This window comes from Kogia breviceps, chromosome 4 (assembly GCF_026419965.1).
Source record: "Kogia breviceps isolate mKogBre1 chromosome 4, mKogBre1 haplotype 1, whole genome shotgun sequence".
Lineage (NCBI taxonomy): Eukaryota > Metazoa > Chordata > Mammalia > Artiodactyla > Physeteridae > Kogia > Kogia breviceps.
Window position 1 is genome coordinate 40541403 of NC_081313.1, and position 27317 is coordinate 40568719.

Consider the following 27317-nt stretch of genomic DNA (forward strand, 5'->3'; position numbering starts at 1 on the left):
AACGTTCTAACTCTTAAAAAAAATCTTTTAAATAACAAACCCCACAAAGTAGTCTGCCTTTCATTTTATAATCCACAGTTAATCATTGTTCTTAAGGTCAGTAGCCCACAATACAAACATGTTTCCAACAATCGCCTCAGAAGATAATTTTTGTTTTATATGTCTGGTATCTATGGATTATGATCACACATTCAGGATTTACTGGGAAAAGTGATATAAAATATTATGTTCCGTTAGTTTTTCATATAAATACACATGTCAAAAAAATAATCCTTTGCCAGGCCATGTGTCTAGATTTTTCATTTGGAAAATATGGTCATTATAACTATCAACTACAGAACACCAAACTGAATACAGCCCTTTCCTGAGGTCTTGCAAATTTAATCTGGCAACACTTTGGAAAAGTACTACTTGAGGTTCTCAAGAACCCAACGAGCCCTCTGGCTCTTCCAGTAGGTTCAGCCTTAAATATTGAGTCCTTTGAAAAAATTATGAGTTGCAGGTGTTTAAACTTTCAAGTGTTTTCTTTTGGTCTCTTCATTAACTGCTAAGTAACCAGTCCTTAACAACAAAAAAGGATTTTACTTTATGAGGATGATCTTTACACTTAATGCACTTCTGCATTTTTCTTCCGTCCACTTTCCTTCTTATCTCTTTCAACCAAACGTTTCACCTCTTTTCTAAACTCCATTATTTAACAAAACACCAAACAAGGATAAAATTAACCCAAAAAAACCCACTCCGTTGCATTGCGGTTCCATTGGCTTGAAAACGAAGGAAGTTTGTCCCTTGCGGTGATCCGTCCTAGTGTTTGCCTGCAGCAAGATGGCGGCGGTCTCAATGTCAGTGGCGCTGAGGCAAGCGTTGCGGGGGAGAAGGGCAGCGGGTGTAGCTGCCGTTTCCGTTTCCAAGGTTCCGACCAGGTAACAGCATTGTGAGGCTTCTTCAAGCTTCTCGGGTCTCTCCACTTTTGCGGAGCTCTCTGCTGCTGGGTCCCGGAGAAGGCCTCGGGAAAACGTCCTCTGCTGACCCTTTCCTCGGGAGAGGGCGGGCGGATTTGGGACTAGCTGCGACCTGGGGAAGCTTGGCCAGGCCAGCGGGGGCGTGAATGCGGGGAGGGGGGAGGAGTACCTCTGGGTTCTTGGAAACTTGGACGGCTGCTGTGAGGGGTCTGTGGAGTGGGGCTGTCTCCGGAGCTAAGAGCCGAGCCCCCAGAGAGAGGGGGCGGAGTCTCACTCATTTTTTCCCCCACTTTCCGCACCCCTCCATTTTTTACCTGTTTGCCCATCACTTCAGTCTTTACTGGAGGGTTAAATCACTTCCTCTCCTTCCACGGCCTTAGGTGATATTGCCTGGGTTTCTGCGCTGAAAGATTGTTTTATTTATCAGGCTGCTTGGGAGGAAAACTTGGTTGGAATTCAACGTTAGTAAATATATCACTGCTAGTAGTACTGGAAAGTAATTTTTGATAGACTGGTGGTAGTGCCGGGAGTTTTCCCATCCAGAAATTTATTAAAGCCTCACAGTAATACAGTAATTCAGAGATTGTTATCGTTCATTGTTCTGCCTTGAAGCATTTTTGTGATGATTTCTTTTTCGACTGCGTTACTTAACTCTCCCTTTCCCTATTTTTCTCAATTTTCCTGACTTTATTATAGTACTAACACAACAGCATGCGCGCGCCCGCGCGCGCACACACGCATTCTAGCATTTTTGTCTGCGAAGAATTATTTTGTTTCATTGCTATTTTCACAGCTTGTTAGTATATATACTAACCAGGGCTTATGTTCAGTATCTTCTACATGAGTGCTTAGAACAGCAATGGAAAGACTGGATGGACAGATGTGAAGGGGTGGGAGGAATGGGAGTAGTTAAAAATTGAAAAGAGGGTCTAGTGAAACGCTAATTAGTTTAATGTTATATTAAACATAAAGGGAATACAGAGTTAGAACGAGTTAATTAGAAAGGATTTTTGGAGGTAAGTTTTATTAAGGTTTTAAATAGTGGATGATGGATGGGAAAGATGATGTCAGTGGCTTATGAAGTCTCGAAGGCAATCATAGAGCGATGTATACATAATATAGTGTCATTGAAAAATAAGAATGCTAAGATTGGGGAAAGGTAAGTTTGTACAACAGTTAACTGTGCTACACATGAGTATTTCTCTAAGGTAAGATACTCCACTGGTTGACTTAGGTCTAGAATAGAGGTGACCAAGGTTAATTCTTTTTCTCCTAGATACTATGGGCATTAATTTTGCATTCCCAAAAAGTTCACGGTATTCCTAGAACTGAGAACAAATTTGAAGGGTCCATGGCTAATCAAAACATGGATGTATGTCTAAGTCACAGCCATTTTGTTAGTAATTTATAATTGTCGAAGTTAAGATACTAGATTTTGGAAACTTTGCTGATTAGTACTACTTATCCACATTTAAAGAGTTTCTGCTTGCAAATGTGTTTAAAGAGATTTGAAAATAAAATTTTAAATCATGTAAGATAACCTTTGTTTCAGACTTTTAAAAACTTAAAAGCCAAGGAAAACAAATTTTAAGCTCAAGCGAAATGATACACTTATTTGCTTTCTTTACCACCTTTTTTTACCCGCAGAGCTTATGTTGTTCACTTCACCTTGAGAGAAACTTATGGCACTTCTCTCCTAGATATTATTTGCTTTTCATCCTTAAGCACTCTCTTCACATTATGTTTTGAGAGTAATGAGGATCTGAAAAGGTAGAGTGTGGGAAGAGAACCAATTAATGGGGACATCTGCATCTAAAATTCATTTTATTGTATTGCTTAGAAAATATTTGCAAATGATGTGCCATTTCAGATCACTTGAGTGAAATGAGGGGAGATAGAATCAGTAAGGCCCTTCCTTGATAAGGAAGGGAGTAGTGAACAAATATACATATTGAAGAGAAGGAACTATCAGCAGAAGGAAAGAAGCCGTTAACAGCTACATTAACTTATATGAATTTAACTTTAGTATATCTGTAAAACACCAAAGAGCAAACCAAAAAACCCAACAATGTGTTCACACAAGAAAGAGGAAAAATTGTTTAAACAGTGTAGTTGATTCAGCTGATCTAGTTGCTGAGATCCTGCTTTGGAGTGAGTCTGTTTCCACGTGTTTCTTACTTCCCTGGGCTGAAGGAGAGCGGGGGACAACCCTGGATATATGGCCTACATTTATTCTTACTTTCCCTGACTTTACTAAGGGATTGTCCAGGGTAAGTTTAACTATTTAGGATATTAATCTAAAATCAGATAAAATGGCACTCTATTTCAAAATAGCAATACTAGGGACTCAGGACATTTGATACAGTGTTTTTGTTTTTGTTTTCTTTAACCTATTCATGTATACTTATCTCACCTAGCCCTGTTCTATCACTTCTCAATTGGACTGAGTCTTGTGTTTACCTCAAATATAGCTCTTTAGGGTCTTCAGAGGGTGTTAATTAATACTGGTGGGGACTGAGTGTATGGGACCTTTTTGTGAGGCCTATTTTGTGCTCCAGTCGCTGGCTGTATTTTGTTGCTATGTTTCCTTTTTCAGTGTTAGATAAGCCAGTATGAATATGAGTCTGCAGGAACCTTCAATGAGTAAGAGGCACTAATTTTTTTTTTTTTTTTTTTTTTTTTTTTTGTGGTACGCGGGCCTCTCACTGTCGTGGCCTCTCCCGTTGCGGAGCGCAGGCTCCGGACGCGCAGGCTCAGCGGCCATGGCTCACGGGCCCAGCCGCTCTGTGGCATGTGGGATCTTCCCGGACCGGGGCACGAACCCGTGTCCCCTGCATCGGCAGGCGGATTCTCAACCACTGCGCCACCAGGGAAGCCCGAGGCACTAATTTTGATAAGAGTTCTGTGTGTATTACACCTTGCTAAGAAACTGTCTGAGCCCTAATTTGAAAAACATTTAGGACATTTAAAATCAGTAGGTTGGCTTCTGCTTCAGATAAGCTGGATAAACAAATTCCTCTGAAGGGCAGCTACTTTTTGCTGTCTGGAACATATCAAAGCCAAGTTTTGTGAGCTTTCAATGTTTCTAATGTGTTTTCTAATAGGTTTCATTGTTTTGCTTATTTTCCTCATTAAAAAATACCCATAATTAGTTGGTCTGTTTTCATCAGTAGCAGACATCTTTGTTGATTTAAATATTTTAACACTAGTAAATATTAGAATAATGTCTTGGCACATAGTAAACCTTACCTAAATAAATGCTGATTTTATTATTGGTTTGAATAGCCTGAATATTTTTCTTTTCTTTAGTCTCGATGGTGGATATCATGGTAGATGGTATTATTATTTATAATATTAATTTCCATTCCCTGTGATAGGATTATACATCACCACCCCATTGGCCAAGTGACTTGTTTTGACCAATGAATTTTTTTTTCCAAGGGGACCATCTCCTCTCCCTGCCTTAAAAAAAAAAAAAAAAATTATTTATTTAATTTTGGCTGCATCGGGTCTTAGTTGTGGCACGGGGGATCTTTGACTGTGGCGCATGGGCTTGCTCCTCTCTAGTTGTGGTGCATGGGCTTCTCTCTAGTTGTGGCGCATGGGCTCCAGAGGGCATGGGCTCTGTAGTTGTAGCACGTGGGCTCTCTAGTTGTGGCACATGGGCTCAGTAGTTGCCACACGTGGGATTAGTTGCCCCGCGGCATGTGGGATCTTAGTTCCGGACCAGGGATCGAACCCGTGTAATCTGTATTGGAAGGCAGATTCTTAACTACTGGAGCACCAGGAAAGTCCTTGACCAATGAATTGTTAACCAGGAATGTTATACCACGTCAAGCAGAAGCTCCAAGAGCTGTCCCACGTTTTGCCATGTCATTTTTTCCTCTGCTGTCCCTGGTGGGGTCTTTTCTTTCAGCCTAGATCCTGGAATAAAGATAACATGGAGGAAAGCAGAAGCTGATTCTTATAGGTTATATAAAATGTAAAGTGACTAAGAAACAAACTTTGTTATAAGCCACAAAGTTGTTTGGATTGTTGGCTGCCTCAGCATAACAACCTATACTGACTCTTCTACACACAAGTGAGTGTGCACACACACACTTGAAAATGAGCAGTTTTTTTTTTTTTCTTTAATAAATTTATTTATTTATTTATTTTTGGCTGTGTGGGGTTTTCATTGCTGTGCGCGGGCTTTTCTCTGGCTGTGGCGAGTGGAGGCTACTCTTTGTTGTGGTGCACGAACTTCTCATTGTGGTGCATGAGCTTCTCATTGTGGTGCCTTCTCTTGTTGTGGAGCACAGGCTCTAGGTGCACGGGCTTTAGTAGTTGTGGCGTGTGGGCTCAGTAATTGTGGCTCATGGGCTCTAGAGCTCACGCTCAGTAGTTGTGACACATGGGGTTAGTTGCTCTGTGGCATGTGGGATCTTCCTGGACCAGGGATTGAACCTGTGTCCCTTGCATTGGCAGGCAGATTCTTAACCACTGCGTCACCAGGGAAGTCCCTAAATAGATTTTTTTTTTGTACTCAAGCACTTCTTTGACAGGTGTCCTGATTACTCTTTTGTTTTCAAATTTAAAATAGAGGTGGAAATGAATTTAATTTGAGAAAGGGTACTCAGAACATGAGAGCTCTTTAGGAATAATAGTAACTAAATGTGATTATTAGACTTGCTGTGTGCAAGCTACTTTACATGAAGTTTTTACAAGTTGATAATACATGGGACTTAATGAAGAAAAATGGGGCAACTTGATTCCTATATAATACATTTTAGAGAGGTCTCTGGGTGTAGGGTGAATGCAGAATAAGACCATTTCAAATGGAAAAGTTTCTAAAATACATCCTTTGGTGAACATTGAGAGTCACTTTTATGATGTTTATTCTGAGTACAAATTAATAATGGCAGCTAACATTTATTTCTCACTGTGTATTAGCCACTGTGCCAAGGACGTTACCTTTGTTATCCCATTTCTCACAGTAATCCTACAACTCACATGTTTTTATTCTCATTTTTCAGACAAAGGAACAGATTTTAAGTTTACATTACTAGGAAATGGTCTGACTTAGCAATTTAAAGGAATATGTTGACTTTTGCAGAGAGAAATATTATGTCTGGTAATAGTAAATTATAACCGCAGTGTCTTCTCTGTTTTCTTTTCCTTTTAGCAAGATATATATATATACATATATATATATTTATTTTTTATTTTATGTTGGAGTATAGTTGTTTAACAATGTTCTGTTAGTTTCAGGTGTATAGCAAAGTGATTCAGTTATACATATACATATATGTATTCTTTTTCAAATTCTTTTCCCATCTAGGTTATTACAGAATATTGGGCAGAGTTCCCTGTGCTATACAGTAGGTCCTTGTTGGTTATCTGTTTTAAATATAGCAGTGTGTACATGTCAGTCCCAAACTCCCAGTCTGTCCCTCCCCTCAAGGTGTATTCTTTATTTAAAAGACTATCTTATGCTCTTTACTTTCATTCCATTGTTCCTTTTATACAGCTAGAGTGTGGTTATTTTTGTGGTAAGGATTTTTTCCCCTAGATTTTGTAATTATTTTTGATGAGAGACTTTGTATAGGTAACTTGATTATTATACTTTCTTACCCTCATAAACGAAATACATGTAAGGTATGTATTAAACAAGGTATACTGAACATATTTTTCCTTTTCTTTAGTGATCATTAGGAAACAGAGTTACCGTATTCTGCTGCCTTTAAAAACTATCACGTGTCTGCTGTGCTTCCTGAGTTCTTGTGTCTACTTTTTAATAGTGTTTTTGTATCCTTCCTTGACTGGTCTGCTCCCCTTTAGCAGTTCCACTGCCACTGTTTGTTTATCATGGATTTGAATACTAAGCAAGTAAAACCTGGTAGAATTTTGTGTAAAATGAAGTAGGCTTAATAAAGCTTTGATAATGGCTGAAATTTACTTTGTTGTGATTAAAGCCTTGAACTTTTTAAAGGTTGACAGATAATACATATAATACATGAGCTCTTATTACAACTTTTTTTTTTTCAGTTTGCAGTATCCAGAGACCCTGATGGAACCTTTGCAGTGATCACATTCTTCATAACAACTTTCATCTAAATATTTGGATATTTTAGCAAATTATTCTAAGACTTTTGTCCTTTAAGTAATGGCATGAGAACAATTCAGAATTTCTGTTTCAAATTCTCTTTCTGTTTGTTATTGAGTATTTTAGTAGGTGTGTACAACCTTAGGTTCTTTAGAACTAGTTAGTTGCTCAAATGTGACCTTTCCTTCTTGTCTTTACTCACTAGACTTTAATTTTTCCTCTGTGGGATCATGCTCCAGTTCAGTTGTTTTTAAACCCTTGCTGTGCATCAAAATCACTTGCTGTGTGCATAAATAATTCAGATGCCTTGGTCCCAGTATATATTGGTTCAGTAAATTTAGGTTGAGACCTAGCTCTATAGCGATTCTGAAGGGAAGCTAGGGCTGAAAACTACTGTTTTTGTTTTTTTTTGTTTAATAGTTTCCGTGCTATGTCTTGAAGGACTTCAAAATGCATTTTGCCTTAGGCAGAGGAGATTTCCAGAAACAAATGCTTCTATTTTTGCATGTTTTCCTAATCTAAGATTTGTTTTTCACCCATGTATTGTATAGAGAAACTTTCCTTTGAGGCAAAGCAGGCATTCTGATAATTTTGGAGAAAGCAGGCCATGTTACTCACTCTCCAGAGACTCTTGTTCTTCCTTTTGGAAGGGCTCAGGTTTAATATAGCGCAGCTGTTGAACTCTGCCCTTCAGAGTTTTAAGAAGAAAGTGTTTTATCCTTTAAAATGGAAATGCCTTTTTTAGGGAGGTGGTCTTTGGCTGGATATAGTTCTCTAAGAAAGCTTTTCTAGAGTTCTTGTTTCAGTGATTTCTTAGAATTGTTTCAGATGTTGAGAGCACTGTCTCTGAGAGTAAAGATCTGGCTGCTTTTCTAATGTGTTTTGCTGTATCCTTAACAAAGCTAGATGAAGAGTTTATTTCTTTGTGTTTTCTAGGACTTAAAAATATGTTCTTTTCTTTATTCAGCCACTCCATACATAAGTAAATGGTCCTTGAATAGGGTTTACTAGACGAAAGATCCTGTTCTAGATGACTGTTCAGCAAGCCATATGCTTCTCCTAAAAATGTCAGTCTGTCTTGATGAGCTTTAAAGTGAATACAGATGTTTTGGCTCTTTTGAGGACTACCACCCTTTGTGTGGAAAGAGTACTTCTTTTTCAAGAAATTTCTTCAATATACTTATAGAAGTTTGCATGAAATTTATATTTATAACTTTTGTCTTTTAAATCTAATGAAATTAGATTTAATTAGACATTAGTAATTTGAATTTAATTTTAATATCTTTAGTACAAATGAGATTTGGAGAAATAAAATGGGTCTTAATAAGGCTTTTGTTAAGATTTTGAATTTATTTGGTCTTTTTAAAAATTTGGAAATTAGAGTGCTATTTAATATTTTTATGCAATGAAAGGTGATATTTTGGCAGGAAGGGATACCTTTTTAGATGTTCGGTGTCTTCTGCTTTGGTAGGTTAACTGTAGAAGTTATAGTTCATAGATTCATATAATGTTTGAGGTGGAAGAAAACTCTTGGATCATCCTGTCTGACCCTTTGTTTAATGCAACAATCTCCAGAACTTCCTGTTTCTTGATTATCTAGCAGTTGAGGAATATATGGTGAATCATTGGTAGCCCTAGAAAACCCTCTGTATTTTTAGGCTCACTGGTAAATGAAGTTTCTCTTTAAAATTATATGGAAAAATTCTAACTCTCGTGCACATGTCAGCTCTTCAGATAATTGAAGACATTTGTCATCGGTCATTCTCCTTCTGAGTCTGTGCTCCAGGCTTAGCATGTCTAGTTTGTTTACCCCTAATTAATGACCAGATTTATTACCTCTTGGTACTCCTTAGGATGAATATCATTGTTTCAATATCTTTCTTTGAACTATATACTGTATTTTAAACTAAATGAGATGATCAGAAGTGGTAGTCTAGTGAATTTAAACCAAATTAAAGAAAAGCATTGACTCTCAATTGGATTTAACATTTTTTAATTTTTAAAATTATAAAGAAAAATCCACTGTTTTCCTTTTGGTTAACAATTCTTAGAATTTTAACAAATGTATAGATTTGTATAACCACCTCAATAATCAGGGTACAGAATACCCCAAAAGACTCCACCCCAAAAGAGTCCCTCCCTACCCCTGTAATCTCTGGCAACAAATAATCTTTTCTTCATCTCCATAGTTTTGTAATTTTGAGACTAATATAAATGGAACCATATGGTATACAACCCTGTGGAGATTGGTTTCTTTCACTTAGCATAATGCCTTTGAGATTCTTCTAAGTTGTGTGTATCAATAATTCATTCTCTTTATTGCTAAATCATATTTCATTGTTTGGATATACCACAGTTTATCCATTTACCCCTTGAAGAACATTTCAGTTTTTTCCAGTTTTTGACAGTGGTAAGTAAATAGAGCCACTTTAAACATCAGTGTACAGGATTTTGTTTTGTTTTGTTTTGTTTTTTGCGGTACACGGGCCTCTCACTGTTGTGGCCTCTCCGGTTGCGGAGCACAGGCTCCGGACGCGCAGGCTCAGTGCCCATGGCTCACGGGCCCAGCCGCTCCGCGGCACGTGGGATCCTCCCGGAGCAGGTCACGAACCCGTGTCCCCTGCATCGGCAGGCGGATTCTCAACCACTGCGCCACCAGGGAAGCCCTGTGTACAGGATTTTATGTAAACATGATTTCATTTCTCTAGAGTAGACACCCAGGAGGGAGGTTTCTGGGCCGTAGGTAATATACTTCAACTTTATAAGGTACTGCAAAACTATTTTTCAGAGTAGTCATACCATTTTGTTTTTCCAGCAGCAATGTATGGAAATTTAGTTGCTCTGCATCCTTATTAACATTGTTATTGTCAGTATTTTTAAATTTAGCCATTTTAATTGGTGTGTAATGATAATTCATTGTGGTTTTTATAACAACTTTATTGAGATATAATTATCATATAATTCATTCATTTGAAATGTATGATTTCATGGTTTTTAGTATAATCACAGAGTTGTGCAACCATTCATAGTCAATTTTCGAACATTTCCATCACTCCAAGAAAAAATCCTGTGCTCATTAGCTGTCACTTCCTGTTTCTCCCTTCCTCTAGCCCTAGGCAACCACCAATCTGCTTTCTGTCTTTTAGGTTTGCCTACTCTGGACACTTCATACAAAGAGAATCATATGTGATCTTTTGTGACTGGCTTCTCTTAATGTTTTCAAGGTTTAACCAAGTTGTAGCATGTATCAATACTTGATTCCTTTTTATTGATGAATAATGTTCTATTGAATGGACATATCACACTTTATACACAAGTTGATGGACAGTGGGTCTGTTTTCACCTTTTGGCTAGTATGAATAACGTTCTGTGAACATGTGTGTACAATTTTTTGTGTGACACAGGTTTTCATTCTTTTGGTATATACGGAGAAGTTGAATTACTGGACAATATGATAACTCTGTGTTTAGCCCTCTGAGTAACTGCCAGACTCTTTCCAAAGTGTCTGTACCACTTTACATTCCCACCAGCAGTGAATGAGGGTTCCAATGGCTTCAACATTTTGCCAACACTTATTATTACCATCTTTATTAGAACCATCCTAGTGAGTATGAAGTGTGGTATCTGGTGGTTTTGATTTGCATTTCCATCATGGATAACTCATGTGGTTTTAATATGTATTTCCCTAATGGTTAATAATATTGAGGTGAAGTGTCTATTATGTCTTTTGCCAATTTTTAAGTTGGGTTGTTTATTTTCTTATTGTTGAGCTTTGAGAGTTCTTAAAATATTCTGGATATAAGACCTTTGTTAGATATGTAGTTTGCAAATATTTTCTCGCCATCTGTAGCTTTTCTTTTCATTCTTTTTACATCAAGGCAATTTATTTCTTTTCATTCTTTTAACAGTATCTTTCAGAGAGTAAAAGTTTTTAATATTGATAAAGTTCACCAGTTTTTTTCTCTTATGAATTGTACTTTTGTTGTCATATCAGAGAACTCTTTGCCTAACCCCAGGACATGAAGATTTTTTCCTCTATTTTCTTCTTGAAGTTTTGAAATCTTTTTATTCAGATCTATGATCCATATTGAGTGAATTTTTATATAAAGTGTGAGATTTAAGTTGAGCTTAATTTTTTTTGCATATGGACGTATATTCCAACACCATTTATTGTAAAGACTATTCTTTTACCACTGAATTGCTTTTGCACCTTTGTCAGTAATCAGTTGACTATATTTGTCTGGGTCTGTTCCACTGATCTAAATCCGTTTGCCAATACCACATAGTCTTGATTACTATAGCTTTATAGTTAATGTATTGTAATTGAGGAGTTGTGATTCTTCCAATTTCATTCTTGTTTTTCAAAAGTTTTTTAGCTATTCTAGTTCCTTTGCCTTTTTGTCTAAATTTTAGAATCATTTTTATCCATATCTCTGAAAAATCCACCTGAGGTTTTGATTGGCGTTGTTTTCAATCTATAGATTAATTTGAGGAGAGTTGTCATCTTTACTATGCTGAACCTCCCAGTCCATATATATGGACGTCTCTTCATTTATTTATTGATTTCTTTCATCAGTGTTTTGTAGTTTTGAATCTGCAGATCCTGTATGTTCTGTTAGATTTATGCCTACATATCTCAATTTGGGGGAGCTATGGTAAATAGCCTTGTTTTTAAAATTTCAGTTTGTAATTGTACATTGCCATATATAGAATTAGGACTGATTTTTGTGTGTTTGACTTTGCAGGCAACCTTGCTATATTCATTTGTTAATTCTTTATGTATTTTGTAGATTCTTGGGGATTTTTTAAGTAGGTAATCATGTAGTATGTGAATAGGGACAGTTTATTTATTCTGTCCAATCTCTATACCTTTGTTTCTTTTTGGTTTCCAGAAGTGTTAAACAAGGGTGGTGACAGTAGACATTCTTGCCATTTACTGATCTTAAGGGAAAGCTTTCAGTTTTTCACCATTAAATATAATGTTAGCTGAAGATTTTTTTTTTTTTTTTTTTTTTTTTTGCGGTACGCGGGCCTCTCACTGCTGTGGCCTCTGCCGTTGCGGAGCACAGGCTCCGGACGCGCAGGCTCAGCGGCCATGGCCCACAGGCCCAGCCGCTCCGCGGCATGTGGGATCCTCCCGGACCGGGGCACGAACCCGTGTCCCCTGCATTGGCAGGCGGACTCCCAACCACTGCGCCACCAGGGAAGCCCTAGCTGAAGATTTTTTTGGTAGAAATGCCTTTTATCAGATTGAGGAAGTTTCTACTCCTAGATTGCTAATAGGTTTTAATCATGAATGGATGTTATATTTTATCTAATACCTTTTCTGTATCAATTGATATATTATTATGGTTTTTCTTCTTTAGCCTGTCAATATGTTGAATTATGTTGATTTTTCAAATACTGTAGCAGCCTTGCGTTCTCAGGATAAATCCCGCTTGGTTGTGTTATTTAATTCTTTTTATATACTTCTGTGTTTGATTTGCTAATACTTTGTTGAGGATTTTTACATCTATATTTATGAAGGATATTGGTTGTAGTTTACGTTTTTTGCTCTGTTTTTGTTTTGATATCAGGGTGTAATACTGGACTCATAAAATGGGCTAGGAAGGACTTCTTCATCTTCTATTTTCTTTTGAATTGCTTTAGTTCCATCCTACAAATTTTGATATGTTGTATTTTATTATCTTTTGGTTCAAAATATCTTATTTCCCTCCAGACTTCCTTTTTGATGCATGGATTTTTTTTTTTTTTTTTTTTGCGGTATGTGGGCCTCTCACTGTTGTGGCCTCTCCCGTTGCAGAGCACAGGCTCCGGACGCACAGGCTCAGCGGCCATGGCTCACGGGCCTAGCCGCTCTGTGGCATGTGGGATCTTCCCGGACCGGAGCACGAACCCGTGTCCCCTGCATAGGCAGGCGGACTCTCAACCACTGTGCCACCAGGGAAGCCCCAGCTTGTTTTTTTTGATGTGGCAGATATCATAGCTGATGGAACACAATAGTGTTCAGCTATTTAACACTGAAAAACTGAAGTGTTTTTCAGGCTTATATCTCAGCTTTATCATGAGGGAGGGACTGAAAATCCCTTTCTTTGGTACCAAGTTTTAAAAATCGTGGGGGAGGCCTTCCCTGGTGGCACAGTGGTTAAGAGCGCACCTGCCAGTGCAGGGGACATGGGTTCGAGCCCTGGTCCAGGAGGATCCCACATACTGTGGAGCAACTAAGCCCGTATGCCACAACTACTAAGCCTGCGCTCTAGAGCCTGTGAGCCACAACTACTGACCCCGCATGCCACAACCACTGATGCCTACACGCCTAGAGCCCTGTGCTCAGCAACAAGAGAAGCCACCACAATGAGAAGCCCGCGCACCACAACAAAGAGTAGCCCCCCTGCTCGCTGCAACTAGAGAAAGTCTGCGCACAGCAACAAAGACCCAATGCAGCCAAAAATAAATAAATAAAATAATTTATTAAAAATATCTTGGGAGAATACTCAATTGAGTCAGATGAAACAGACTAAGGGTTTACTATGATATAGTCATTGTTTGTAGTTGTACTTATGCTGTTGTATCATGTATATAGGTTATAGAAACTCTGGAAGTCGGTTGTAATGAAAGCTGGGCCCCTTGAACAAAAATTAAGAACCAGGAATATTTTATTTATTCATTTTTAAATTTTTTGGCTGCGTTGGGTCTTTATTGCTGTGTGCGGGCTTTCTGTGGTTGCTGCGAGAGGGGGCTACTCTTCGTTGCTGTGCGAGGGCTTCCCATTGCAGTGGCTTCTCTTGTTGCAGAGCACAAGGTCTGGGCGGGCTTCGGTAATTGTGGCACGTGGGCTCTAGAGCACAGGCTCAGTAGTTGTGGCACATGGGCTTAGTTGCTCTGCGGCATGTGGGATCTTCCCAGACCAGGGATCGAACCCGTGTCCCCTGCATTGGCAGGCAGATTCTTAACCACTTCGCTACCAGGGAAGTCCCAAGAACCAGAAATATTTTATATTGCAATATCTTTAGGGAACAAATAATGTTTGTATATATTGTATAGACTGATCTCTTACCTTTTTCTTAAAGAACTCTGGGATTTGGCTTGCTAAGTTTGCTCACTCATTCAATAAATACTTGTAGTTCTTTTCTAATCTCCAAGACTGCAATTCTACACTTTAATAGGATGTATGCCCTTGGAACATCTGCTTTGAGGATGAATGTGTTAGGGTAAAAGTGTTCAATCCAAGGATAGGTGATCATTTCTTAGGATCTTGTGCATGGGCTTTGTCTTAGATTGGTATTTCCCGAAGAAGAGTATGAGACCAAGACATGGGTATAGGTGGTTTATTTGAGAGTTGACATAGGAACTAGAAGTGAGGAGCTCTGGAGTGAGACTGGGAAGGAAGGAAAAAGGGTGATAGAGATTGCTGCAGTGAGCAAGCAGTAAGAGGCTCAGTTCCGCTGGAATCTCCTAAGCACACAGAATGCCTTTCAGTATTATCCATTTGAAAGCTGGAAGGCTTGAACATTTATCTACTGGTTCTCATTTCCCTTTGGTTGAAGGTGTTAGCTCTTCTGACTCTGAGCTATACTAGTGCTCCTGAAGACCCTCAGGCATAATGGGTTCACTTCAGGTGGGATACTGGATGATGACCCAAGTCTGAGCTTCTATAGCTGTGGCTGAAAAGAAAAATGGGCCAAAGGAATGTAATGTGAGCACCAAAGGTATTGGTTATAGGCTTCCTTATAATTCAAGAGTCTCTGCAACCATTTTTGGGGGGAGGGGAGTTGCTAATAAGAATTCTTTTTGTTTAGTTTTTTGAAGTTTTATTTTTTAACATTTTAATTAATTTATTTATTTTTGGCTATACTGGGTCTTTGTTGCAGTGCATGGGCTTCTCTGGTTGCGGCTTGTGGGCTCAGTAGTTGCGGCGTGCAGGCTTAGTTGCAGTATGTGGGATTTTAGTTCCCCGACCAGGGATCGAACCTGGGCCCCCTGCATTGGGAGTGCGGAGTCTTAACCACTGGACCACCAGGGAATTCCCAAGAATTCTAATATCTATAATTTATTGAACACTTAGGCACAGTGGTAATTGCTTTTTGAATGTTATTTCATTTCATGAAAGTGAATGATCTCATTTTAGATGGTCTGTTGATAATTATATTATAGTTTAATCTATTCCTAAGGTTGTAAATAACTCATTGATTAGAATTTGCTTTATTCACCAGTATTCTGAAGGACATGACAAAGGATCAGGACACTGAGGTCTTACAACTCATTTAACTGTAAATAGTAATAGAAGTTCTCTAGGGAAGAGAACAATTCCATGTTTAAAGAATTCATGATGGCATTATACTCCCATATTGTGTACCAGTTGACCAGTGACTGTAACGTCCCAGCAGACAAAGCTTTTCTTTGAATTTGAGAATGTAACAGGTACTAGTGGCCAGTAACCTAGTTGATCTCATTCTCTGGGTGAGCATATATTTTCCTCTCACTGACACTGTCTAAATGATTTAATGGTAGTTATGAGAACTTTTTCTACTGCTATCTTTTAAGCTCTTGCTCCTGTCCCACTGTCTTCTCTGATTACCTTGGTGGTAGCCTTGTTGTCCATCTTATTAATGTGTTTCAGCATACCATGTTAGTGCATAGTTAGTAGTGGTATGGATACAGTATGCATCTGGGGTTATTTCACAGATTTCAGTTTTTTTTTCCTTTAGTTGAGACTTAAAACATTGGTATTCTGCTGCTTCTGAAGTTAATGGTTTAAGTACATCTTAGTTACTGCTTGTAAATGGCCCCTCTTTAGGGCTCAAGTTTTTATTTTGGTCCCCAATTTAATCTTTTGGTTTTGAGTTCAAACTGTTGATGTGGCCAACTCCCTTAAAATCTCTTTACTTAGTGTCCTTGACTCTAGCTTTGGGAAGAACTGCTTTCCAGAGATGTTCTGTTAACTCCCGATATTAGCCATGCTGCCAGGCTAATTCTTAGTTTCTTAGCTAATTAGCTTCTGGCTAATTCTTCCATTCTTAGCTTTTTCATACTTGAAATACTCTATTGGAGCCATCACATCAGTTAATACAGTAGTTAGGAGCACATGTTTTAGAGTCAACTTTACCGACATTTGAGTGCCACCTCTGACATTTCTTGCTCTGTGTCTACTTTGTGCCTGTCTTCTGTTCTGTAAATTGGACATGATAATGTTTCATAAAGTATATAAAGTGCTTGGGGCAGTGTGCAGCATATGCTAAGGCCTAATAAATTGTAACAACAAAATTATCATCGTCATTAACATCATCATCATTATTCTTTCTTGTGACTTCTTTCTTTTAGTTTTTATTCCTTTCTTCCCCACCTCTTTTCCCCCCTCCTTTCATAAATCTTACCTATATTTTAGTTCCTCTTTCTGGATTATTAGAGCATCTTAGATTTTGTCTGTTTATTTACAGTATTTTATTCACTAGTATATAAAAGATTTATCTGCACCTGGCTTTTTCCAGATCATGACCTCCCATGCACTCCTCAGCTCAGTGTAATCTATTTTTGTATCCACCATTGCACTGAAATAGCTTTCATCAAGGTCAACAGTGAACCTGTTGCTAAATGAATAGACTCTTCTCAGTCCTTATCTTACATGACCGTTGCAATCCAAAAGGATGACTTTCTCATTCTTGAAAGATTCTTCCTTTCACTTCTATTTTGGCTTTCCTCCTCAGTTCTCTTTGAATGCCCATCATCTTTTGCCCATTCCTTGAACTGCTAGTGTTTCTCAGAGTTTGGTTTATAGTTCTTTACTTTTTAAAAAGTGTTTTACATTATGTAATATTTTATATACACATGAATGTATGTAACATATATGTATGTTAGGAAGCATAATGGCAAAATGAATTGATGTGGACTCACCATTCAACTTAAGAATTACCAATACCTTTATTCTTTGCATACTCTCTGTGATAGGCTGAATGATACCCATTTGGCCTAAAGCTCCATGTCTTTTTTTTTAAAAAATATTTATTTATTTTTTTACTGTATGCAGGCCTCTCACTGTTGTGGCCTCTCCTGTTGCAGAGCACAGGCTCTGGATGCGCAGGCTCAGCGACCATGGCTCACGGGCCCAGCCGCCCCGCGGCACATGGGATCCTCCCAGACTGGAGCACGAACCCGCGTCCCCTGCATCGGCAGGTGGACTCTCAACCACTGTGCCACCAGGGAAGCCCTTTAATATTTATTTATTTAGGTTGCACTGGGTCTTAGCTGCAGCTCGCTGGGTCCTTAGTTGCAGCACTTGGCCTTCTTAGTTGCAGCTTGCTGGCTCCTTAGTTGTGGCATATGAACTCTTAGTTGCGGCATGTATGTGGGATCTAGTTCCCTGACAAGGGATTGAACCCAGGCCCCCTGCATTGGGAGCGTGGAGTCTTAACCATTGCGCCACCAGGGAAGTCCCCAAAATGTCCACGTCTTAATCCCCAGAACATGTGAATATTACTATTACTTTGGATGCAAAAGTGACTTTCTAGGTATGATTAAATTGAGGCTCTTGAGATGGCAAGTTATCCTCTTGGGCCTGATGTAATCAAAATGGTTCACATAAGAAAGACACAGGAGGAGTCAGAGGAGAAGGAAATATCACCATGGAGGCAGAGACCACAGTGATTTGACCACATGGTAAGGCAGCCTTTAAGAGCTGGAAAAGACAAGGGACAGATTCTCCCCTGGCACCTTCAGGAGGAACCAGCCTTGCTGACACATTGATATTAAACCCTGTGAGACTCATTTTGGACTTCTGACCTCCAAAACTGTAAGAGAGATAAATTTGTGTTGTTTTAATCCACCAACTCTGTGGTAATTTGCTACAGCAGCAATAGGAAACTAGTACACTCTTCCCGGTATCTCATTATCTACTGTGACTTCAGTTACCATCTATTTATACGAAAACTTAAATGTATATAGTTCATTTGCATCATATACACTCTTCACAGAAGAAAGTAAACCCATATACATAGCAAATAAGAGTAGAAAATGTTTTAAAAGCATTTAAAAATACAAGTTGGATCTTTCATGTTTTACTTAGTGATCAATTTAGTACTCAACCAAAGAAACAGCAGTTTCTCCCAGGGCTAGAGGACTGGCTTGTTAAGAGATGGTATGTGGGTCTCCACTGTGGGGTGAGAGGGCTTCCTAATGAATTTCCAAAGATAATTTTTACTGTTTGCAGTTTTTGCCTTAACACACTGACTTTAGGACCTCCTTTCCATCTGAGAATATAACTGCATCTTTTTGATTTCTAGACCCTTAGAACTAACCACTTGGATTTTCCACAGGCATCTTAATCACAGCATATCTGAAACAATTTGATAATGATCATCTCTTCCACCACTTCATTCATTCTCCCTGGTGTCACCAACACCCAGCCACTTACCTGAGCCAGAAACCTATGTATCATTCTTGTCTCCTCCGTCTCTTAGGCCTCCTATCAATGTCATTCAATCCTAGTATTCATTTTCCTAACTCTCATTCAATTCCATCCTTACTGCAACTGCAGTTATTATTGTCCAGCCTCCTAACTGGTCTGCTTGCCATTGGTATTAATTTGTTCTCCATGTTGCCTGGAGGATAAAGTCCAAACTTCTCAACATGCCACAGAGGCCTTCATATTCCCTGTTCACATCTTCTGTTCATTTTTTAGCATTCATCCTCTCCTCAGTTCCCTTCTGGCCCAGTCTCCAGCCATATGCAAATTATATTTTGGTGTTTCTGAACTACTTGCTATCCCTGACTCCTGGCATTTGTATGCTCTCGTACTCTCTCCTCTGTGATTATGGTTCTGTCTGCCTAGACTGTTTCTTCTGCTTTCCCCTCTGTCCTTCCCTTCCCTTACCCCACCTCAACACCCTTGCCTATTTAAGGTCTATTTATCCTTCAGGTGGCACTTTAACCATCACTTTCTCTAAGGAGCATTACTTGAATTCACAAGCTTAGGTTAAATACCAATTCTGTGTGGTCTTAGTGTGCCTTGTTCTTATGTCTTACCTCTTTCTAGTAATAGTTATGCTTCATTATGATTGCCTATTTCCTTGTCTGTGTTTCCCAATAGTCTTAAGTCCTTTGAGAGAAGGAACTATTTTCTTCACCTTTTTCCTTTCATAGTGTAACACAGAACTTAGATACTCACTAAACATATGTGGGCTCATTTGATTATGCAATAGTATAGAAAATTTAAAATATTTCATAGCAGCATCTCCTTAAGCAGGATAGCATTTTAGATTTTTGTTTTCCTTATGAAATACCTATTTGGGTTTTTTTGTTTGTTTGTTTGTTTTTTTTGCGGTATGCAGGCCTCTCATTGTTGTGGCCTCTCCCGTTGCGGAGCACAGGCTCCAGACGCGCAGGCCTAGCGGCCACGGCTCACTGGCTTAGTTGCTCCGCGGCATGTGGGATCTTCCCGGACCAGGGCACGAACCCGTGTCTCCTGCATCGGCAGGCGGATTCTCAACCACTGCGCCACCAGGGAAGCCCCCTATTTGGGTTTTAAATCATCATGGGCAATGATGTTATAGATTACTGGAAAATGATGACTTTTTTTCATTTTATGATGTGTCCTTCTTCCTTATATTGAACAATAGTATTGCATATTGCAGACTTTATCTTTTTTTAATCCTTTTAAAAAATTGAAGTATAGTTATTTACAGTGTTTCAGATGTACAGCAGAGTGATTCAGTTATACATATATATCGATTCTTTTTCATTATATGTTATTACAAGGTAATGAATATAGTTCCCCGTGCTATACAGTAGGTCCTTGTTGTTTATCTGTTTTATATATAGTAGTATGTATCTGTTGATCCCAAATTCCTAATTTATCCCTCCCTCCCTTTCTCCTTTGGTAACCATAAGTTTGTTTTCTATGTCTGTGAGTTTATTTCTGTTTTGTAAATAAGCTCATTTGTATCATTTTCTTAGATTCCACATATAAGTGATGTCATATGGTATTTGTCTTTCTCTGTCTGAGTTAGTCAGTATGATAATCTCTGGGTCCATCCATGTTGCTACAATTGACATTATTTCATTCTTTTTTATGGCTGAGTAATATTCCATTGTGTGTATATATGTGTGTGTGTGTGTGTGTGTGCACGTGCATGCCACATCTTCTTCACCCATTCATCAGTGGACTTTTAGGTTGATTCCTTGTCTTGGCTATGGTAAATAATGCTGTTATGAACATTGGGCTGCATGTATCTTTTTTTTTTTTTTTTTTTTTTTGTGGTACGCGGGCTCTCACTGTTGTGGCCTCTCCCATTGCGGAGCACAGGCTCCAGATGCGCAGGCTCAGCGGCCATGGCTCACGGGCCTAGCCACTTCGCGGCGTGTGGGATCTTCCCGGACCGGGGCACGAACCCATGTCCCCTGCATCAGCAGGCGGACTCTCAACCACTGCGCCACCAGGGAAGCCCACATGTATCTTTTTGAATTAGCGTTTTCTTCAGATATAAGCCAGGAGTGGGCTTGCTGGATCATATGGTAACTCTATTTTCAGTTTTGTAAGCAACCTCCATATTGTTTTCCATAATGGCTGCACCAATTTACATTCCCACCAACAGTGTAGGAGCGTTCCCTTTTCTCCACACCCTCTCCAGCATTTATTATTTGTAGACTTTTTAATGATGGCCATTCTCACTGGTGTGAGATGATACCTCATTGTAGTTTTGATTTGCATTTCTCTCATAATTAGTGATGTTGAGCATCATTTCTTGTGCCTTTTGGCAATCTGTATGTCTTCTTTGGAGAAATGTCTATTTAGGTCTTCTGCCCATTTTTTGATTGGGTTTGTTTTTTTGATATTGAGCTGCATGAGCTGTTTATATATTTTGGAAGTTAATCCCTTTTCATTGCATTGTTTGCAAATATTTTCTCCCATTCTGTAGGCTGTCTTTTTTTTTTTTTTTCTTCCCTCTTGCATCACCCTCTCTCCCACCCTCCCTATCCCACCCCTCTAGGTGGTCACAATGTAGGCTGTCTTTTTGTTTTGATTATGATTTTCTTTGCTGTGCAAAAGCATTTAAGTTCAATTAGGTTTCATTTGTTTATTTTTGCTTTTGTTTCCATTACTGTAGGAGACAGATCCAAAAAAAATATTGCTGTGGTTTATGTCAAAGAGAGTTCTGCCTATGTTTTCCACTACGAGTTTTATAGTATCTAGTCTTACATGTAGGTTTTTAATCCATTTTGAGTTTTATTTTTGTATTTGGTGTTAGAGAATGTTCTAATTTCATTCTTTTGCAAAGCTGTCCAGTTTTCCCAGCACCACTTATTGAAAGACTGTCTTTTCTCCTTTGTATATTCTTGCCTCCTTTGTCATGGATTAATTGACCATAAGTGTGTGGGTTTATTTCTGGGCTTTCTGCCTTGTTCCATTGATCTATGTGTCTGTTTTTGTGCTAGTACCATACTGTTCTGATTACTGTAGCTTTGTAATATAGTCTGAAGTCAGGAAGCATGATCCCTTCAGCTCCAGTCTTCTTTCTGAAGATTATTTTGGCAATTCAGGGTCTTTTGTGTTTCCATACAAATTAAAAAATTTTTTTGTTTCAGTTCTGTGAAAAATGCCATTGGTAAACTGATAGGTTTGCATTGAATCTGTAGACTGCCCTGGGTAGAATGGTCATTTAAATAATATTGAGTCTTCCAATCCAAGAACACAGGTATATCTTCCCATCTGTTTGTGTCATCTTCAATTTCTTTCAGCAGTATCTTACAGTTTTTGGAGTACAAGGCTTTTGCCTCCTTAGGTAGGTTTATTCCTAGGTATTTTATTTTTTCTGATGCGGTGGTAGATGGGATTGTTTCCTTAATTTCTCTTTCTGATATTTTGTTGGTTACTGTTTACAAATGCAAAAAACTCATGTATTTTAATTTTTTGTTCTGCAATTTTACTGAATTCACTGATGAGTTCTAGTAGTTTTCTGGTGGCGTCTTTAGGATTTTCTATGTATAGAGTATCATGTCATCTGCAGACAGTGGCAGTTTTACTTTTTTCTTTCCAATTTGGATTCCTTTTGTTTGTGTTTCTTCTCTGATTGCTGTAGCTAGGACTTCCAAAACTATGTTGAATAAAAGTGGCAAGAGTGGACATCGTTGTCTTGTTCCTGATCTTAGAGGAAATGCTTTCAGCTTTTCACTGTTGAGTATGATGTTAGCTGTGGGTTTATCATATATGGCCTTTATTATACTGAGGTAGGTTCCCTCTATGTCTGGAGAGTTTTTATCATAAATGGATGTTGAATTTTATCAAAAGCTTTTTCTGCAACTATTGAGATGACCATATGGTTTTATTCTTCAGTTTGCTGATGTGGTGTATCACACTTATTGATTTGTGGATATTGAAAAATACTTGCATCTCTGGGATGAATCCCATTTCATCAGGCTGTATGATCCTTTTAATGTATTGTTGGATTCAGCTTGCTAGTATTTTGTTGAGGATTTTTGCATCTATGTTCTTCAGTGATATTGACCTGCAATTTTCTATTTTTGTGATATCCTTGTTTCAAACTTTATCTTATGGAAATATTTACTAAAACGTATAAGTGGAATTCTGTCAGAAAGACAGCTTTTTGGTGAATTGGGTCTTCACTATCACTCCAAAGTTTTCCATGAAAGACAGAATGGAAAAGATGGAAATGTACTGCAAATTTAAATAATTGCCAGTAGTAATTTTTTTCTGTATAAATAGCTCTGTAGCTATTATACTATAGATTTTGCAGTGGCACAGTACACAATATACAGAATAAATCCTGACGAGACTGAGAATAACTTTCTTCTGTTATAGTCCACATTAAGCAAACCACATGATTTTACTTAGTTAAATTTGTTCAGTTCTATTTATTTTAGAAATAAAAGCAAGTATGGAATCTATTACTGTTTAAAGCAGCGGTCCCCAACCTTTTTGGCACCAGGGACTGGTTTTATGGAAGACAGTTTTTCCATGGATGGGGAAGGAGGGATGGTTCAGGTGGTAACACGAGCGATAGTTCAGGTGCTAATGCGAGTTGTGGGGAGTGGCAGATGAAGCTTCACTTGCTTGCCTGCTGCTCTCTTCCTGCTGTGTGGCCTGGTTCCTAACAGGCTGCAGACCGGTATTGGTCTGTGGCCCAGGGGTTGGGGACCTCCAGTTTAAAGGATTTTAGAATACTGTAGATATGATTAAATGTTACCATTTCATTTAATTTACTGGAAAGGAGTTGGGAGGAGGTAAAATAAGAAGCACTGGTGGAAAAATAAGCATTTTGGGGAAAATAAAGTATAGATGATTTTTCAGCCACTATTTAAATTACTGGCTTTGTGGGATTATACCTAATTTAGAAATAAACTATGAACCTACTTGCCAAGACTGTACCACACACAATAGGCACTAATTGTGTGAATGAATCAAAGTAATATGCTAAACCTTTTGTAATTCCCTTCTCAAGCCTATAACATTGGATGCTCAGTGAAAACAAAAGTATCTGGACAGCATGGGAAACATTGTTAAGGAAGTTTTTCCTAACAACACTGCCATATCCCACTACGTCTCCCACTCCCCAATGGACAGTGTTTCCTTTATTCGTAGAAAAGCACCTTGATATACCTTTATCATAGTAATTACCACTAGCATTCAAAGCAGTGACATTGAAATTACTGTTTATATGTTTGCCTTCCTACCAGTAAAATCTTTAAAACCAGTTACTGGGTCTAGCATTGTGCATAAGATCTAGCAGACATTTCAGTAGATGTTTGATGAATTGAGAATAGGATTTAGAATCTTGGTATACATTCTTTTTTTTTTTTTTTTTTTTGCAGTACACGGGCCTCTCACTGTTGTGGCCTCTCCCGTTGTTAAGCCCAGGCTCCGGATGTGCAGGCTCAGTGGCCATGGCTCACGGGCCTAGCCACTCCGTGGCATGTGGGTTCTTCCTGGACCGGGGCACGAACCCGTGTCTCCTGCGTCGGCAGGCGGACTCTCAACCACTGCGCCACCAGGGAAGCCCAACATTCTTAAGTATACGGTCAGTAGAGTTCAGTTGGGCGTTTTGAGCACAGATACACTGTTTTGTAGTTGACAAGTACTATCTCTCGTGTGATGTTTCATACTTCTCTTCAGAGTATTTTATTGTCTGGATATATGTCAGCATAACCAAAAATATTTTAAAGTTAAAACCTCTTTGGGAATTCCTGCGCTGTCCCATGGTTAGGACTCAGTGCTTTCACTGCTGGGGGTCCAGATTTGATCCCTGGTGGACGAACTAAGATCCTGCAAGCCTTGGGCCAGGTCTGGCATTGTGACTGTTGTTAACACTATATTGCATATTTGAAAGTTGCTAAGAGAGTAAAACTTAAAAGTACTTATTGTAAGGAAAAGGATTTGTAACTATGGTGGTGGTGTTAACTTGACTTATTTCTGCTGATCATTTCACAGTATATGCAAATATCAAATCATTATGTTGTACATCTGGAACTAATACACTGTTCACTTCAATTAAAAAAATCTTTAGGTGAATATTTTTAAAAGATAGAATGTTATTATGAAAAGTCTATGGAAATTTCGTTCATGTCTCTTTTTTTTTAATCTTTTTTTTTTTTTTTTTCTTTTTTTTTTGTTGTTGTACGCGGGCCTCTCACTGTTGTGGCCTCTCCCTTTGCGGAACACAGGCTCCGGACGCGCAGGCTCAGCGGCCATGGCTCATGGGCCCAGCCGCTCCGGGGCACGAACCTGTGTCCCCTGCATAGGCAGGCAGACTCTCAACCACTGAGCCACCATGGAAGCCCCTTTTTTTTTTTTTTTTTAAAAAAAACCAGATCTTTATTGGAGTATAATTGTTTCACAATACTGTGTTAGTTTCTGTTGTATACTAAAGTGAATCAGCCATATGCATATATATGTCCCCATATCTCCTCCCTCTTGAGCCTCCCTCCCATCCTCCCTATCCCACCCCTCTAGGTCATCGCAAAGCACTGAGCTGATCTCCCTGTGCTATGCTGCTGCTTCCCACTAGCTAACTATTTTACATTCGGTAGTGTATATATGTCGATGCTACTCTCACTTCACCCCAGCTTTCCTTTCCCACCCTGTGTCATCAAGTCTGTTCTGTATGTCTACGTCTTTATTCCTGCCCTGCAACTAGGTTCATCAGTACCTTTTTTTTTTTTTTTTTTTTAGATTCCATATATATGCGTTAGAATACAGTATTTGTTTTTCTCTTTCTGACTTACTTCACTCTGTGTGACAGACTCTAGGTCCATCCACCTCACTACAAATAACTCAGTTTCGTTTCTTTTTATGGCTGAGTAATATTCCATTGTATATATGTGCCACATCTTCTTTATCCATTCATCTGTTGATGGACATTTAGGTTGGTTCCATGTCCTGGCTATTGTAAATAGTGCTGCAGTGAACATTGTGGTATATAACTTTTGGAATTATGGTTTTCTCAGGGTATATGCCCAGTAGTGGGATTGCTGGGTAATATGGTAGTTCTATTTTTAGCTTTTGAAGGAACCTCCACAGTGTTTCCTATACTGGCTATATCAATTTACATTCCCACTAACAGTGAGGGAGGGTTCCCTTTTCACCACACCCTTTCCAGCATTTATTGTTTCTAGATTTTCTGATGATGGCCATTCTGACCAGTGTGAGGTGATACCTCATTGTAGTTTTGATTTGCATTTCTCTAATGATTAGTGATGTTGAGCATCTTTTCATGTGTTTGTTGGCAGTCTGTTTATCTTCTTTGGAGAAATATCTGTTTATGTCTTCTATCCATTTTTGGATTGGGTTGTTTGTTTTTTTGATATTGAGCTGCATGAGCTGCTTGTATATTTTGGTGATTAATCCTTTGTCAGTTGCTTCATTTGCAAATATTTTCTCCCATTCTGAGGATTGTCTTTTCGTCTTACATATGGTTTCCTTTGCTGTGCAAAAGCTTTTAAGTTTCATTAGGTCCCATTTGTTTATTTTTGTTTTTATTTCCATTTCTCTAGGAGGTGGGTCAAAAAGGATCTTGCTGTGATTTATGTCAAAGCGTGTTCTGCCTATGATTTCCTCTAAGTTTTATAGTGTCTGGCCTTGCATTTAATCCATTGTGAGTTTATTTTTGTGTATGGTGTTAGGGAGTGTTCTAATTTCATACTTTTACATGTAGCTGTCCAGTTTTCCCAGCACCACTTATTGAAAAGGTTGTCTTTTCTCCACTGTATATTCGTGTTTCCTTTCTCAAAGATAAGGTGACCATATGTGTGTGGGTTTATCTCTGGGCTTTCTGTCCGGTTCTAGTGATCTATATTTCTGTTTTCATGCCAGTACCATACTTTCATGATTACTGTAGCTTTGTGGTATAGTTTGAAGTCGGGGATCCTGATTCCTCCAACTCTGTTTTTCTTTCTCAAGATTGCTTTGAGTATTTGGGGCCTTTTGTGTTCCATATGAATTGTAAAATTTTTGTTCTAATTCTGTGAGGAATGCCATTGGTAGTTTGATAGGGATTGCATTGAATCTGTAGATTGCTTTAGGTAATATAGTCATTTTCACAATATTGATTCCTCCAATCCAATAACATGGCATATTTCTCCATCTGTTTATGTTATCTTTGATTTCTTTCATCAGTGTTTTATAGTTTTCTGAGTACAATTCTTTCACCTCCTTATGCAGGTTTATTCCAAGGTATTTTATTCTTTTTGTTGTGATGGTAAATGGGATTGTTTCCTTAATTCCTCTTTCTCATTTTTGGTTGTTGGTGTGTAAGAATGCCAGAGATTTCTGTGCATTAATTTCGTATCCTGCAACCTTACCAAATTCATTGGTTAGTTCTAGTAGTTTTCTGGTGGCATCGTTAGGATTTTCTATGTATAGTACTATGTCATTTGCAAACAGTGACAGTTTTACATCTTCTTTTCCAATTTGTATTCCTTTTATTTTGTTTTCTCCTCTGATTGTCATGGTTAGAACTTCCAAAGCTATGTTGAATAACAGTGGTGAGAGTGGACATCCTTGTCTTGTTCCTGATCTTAGTGGAAATGCTTTCAGTTTTTCTCCATTGAGTATGATGTTTGCTGTGTGTTTGTCATATATGGCCTTTATTATGTTGAGATAGTTTCTCTCTATGCCCATTTTCTGGAGAGTTTTTATCATAAGTGGGTGTTGAATTTTGTCAGAAGCTTTTTTTTTTTTTTTTTTTTTTTTTTGGTGGTACGCGGGCCTCTCACTGCTGTGGCCTCTCCCGTTGTGGAGCACAGGCTCTGGACGCACAGGCCCA

General features: G+C 38.6%; 1 protein-coding gene across 2 annotated transcripts in view; it reads left to right on the forward strand.

Moving 5' to 3' along the window:
• The first annotated feature begins 804 nt into the window (after positions 1-804).
• The window catches only part of NDUFS4 (NADH:ubiquinone oxidoreductase subunit S4), a 131267-nt gene continuing 104754 nt past the window's right edge, over positions 805-27317 (forward strand). For both annotated transcript variants that reach the window (XM_067030966.1, XM_059062873.2), the window contains exon 1: positions 805-923. In XM_067030966.1, coding sequence (XP_066887067.1) covers positions 826-923 — 98 coding nt within the window. In that variant the 5' untranslated portion in view covers positions 805-825. The remainder of the gene's footprint in view (positions 924-27317) is intronic.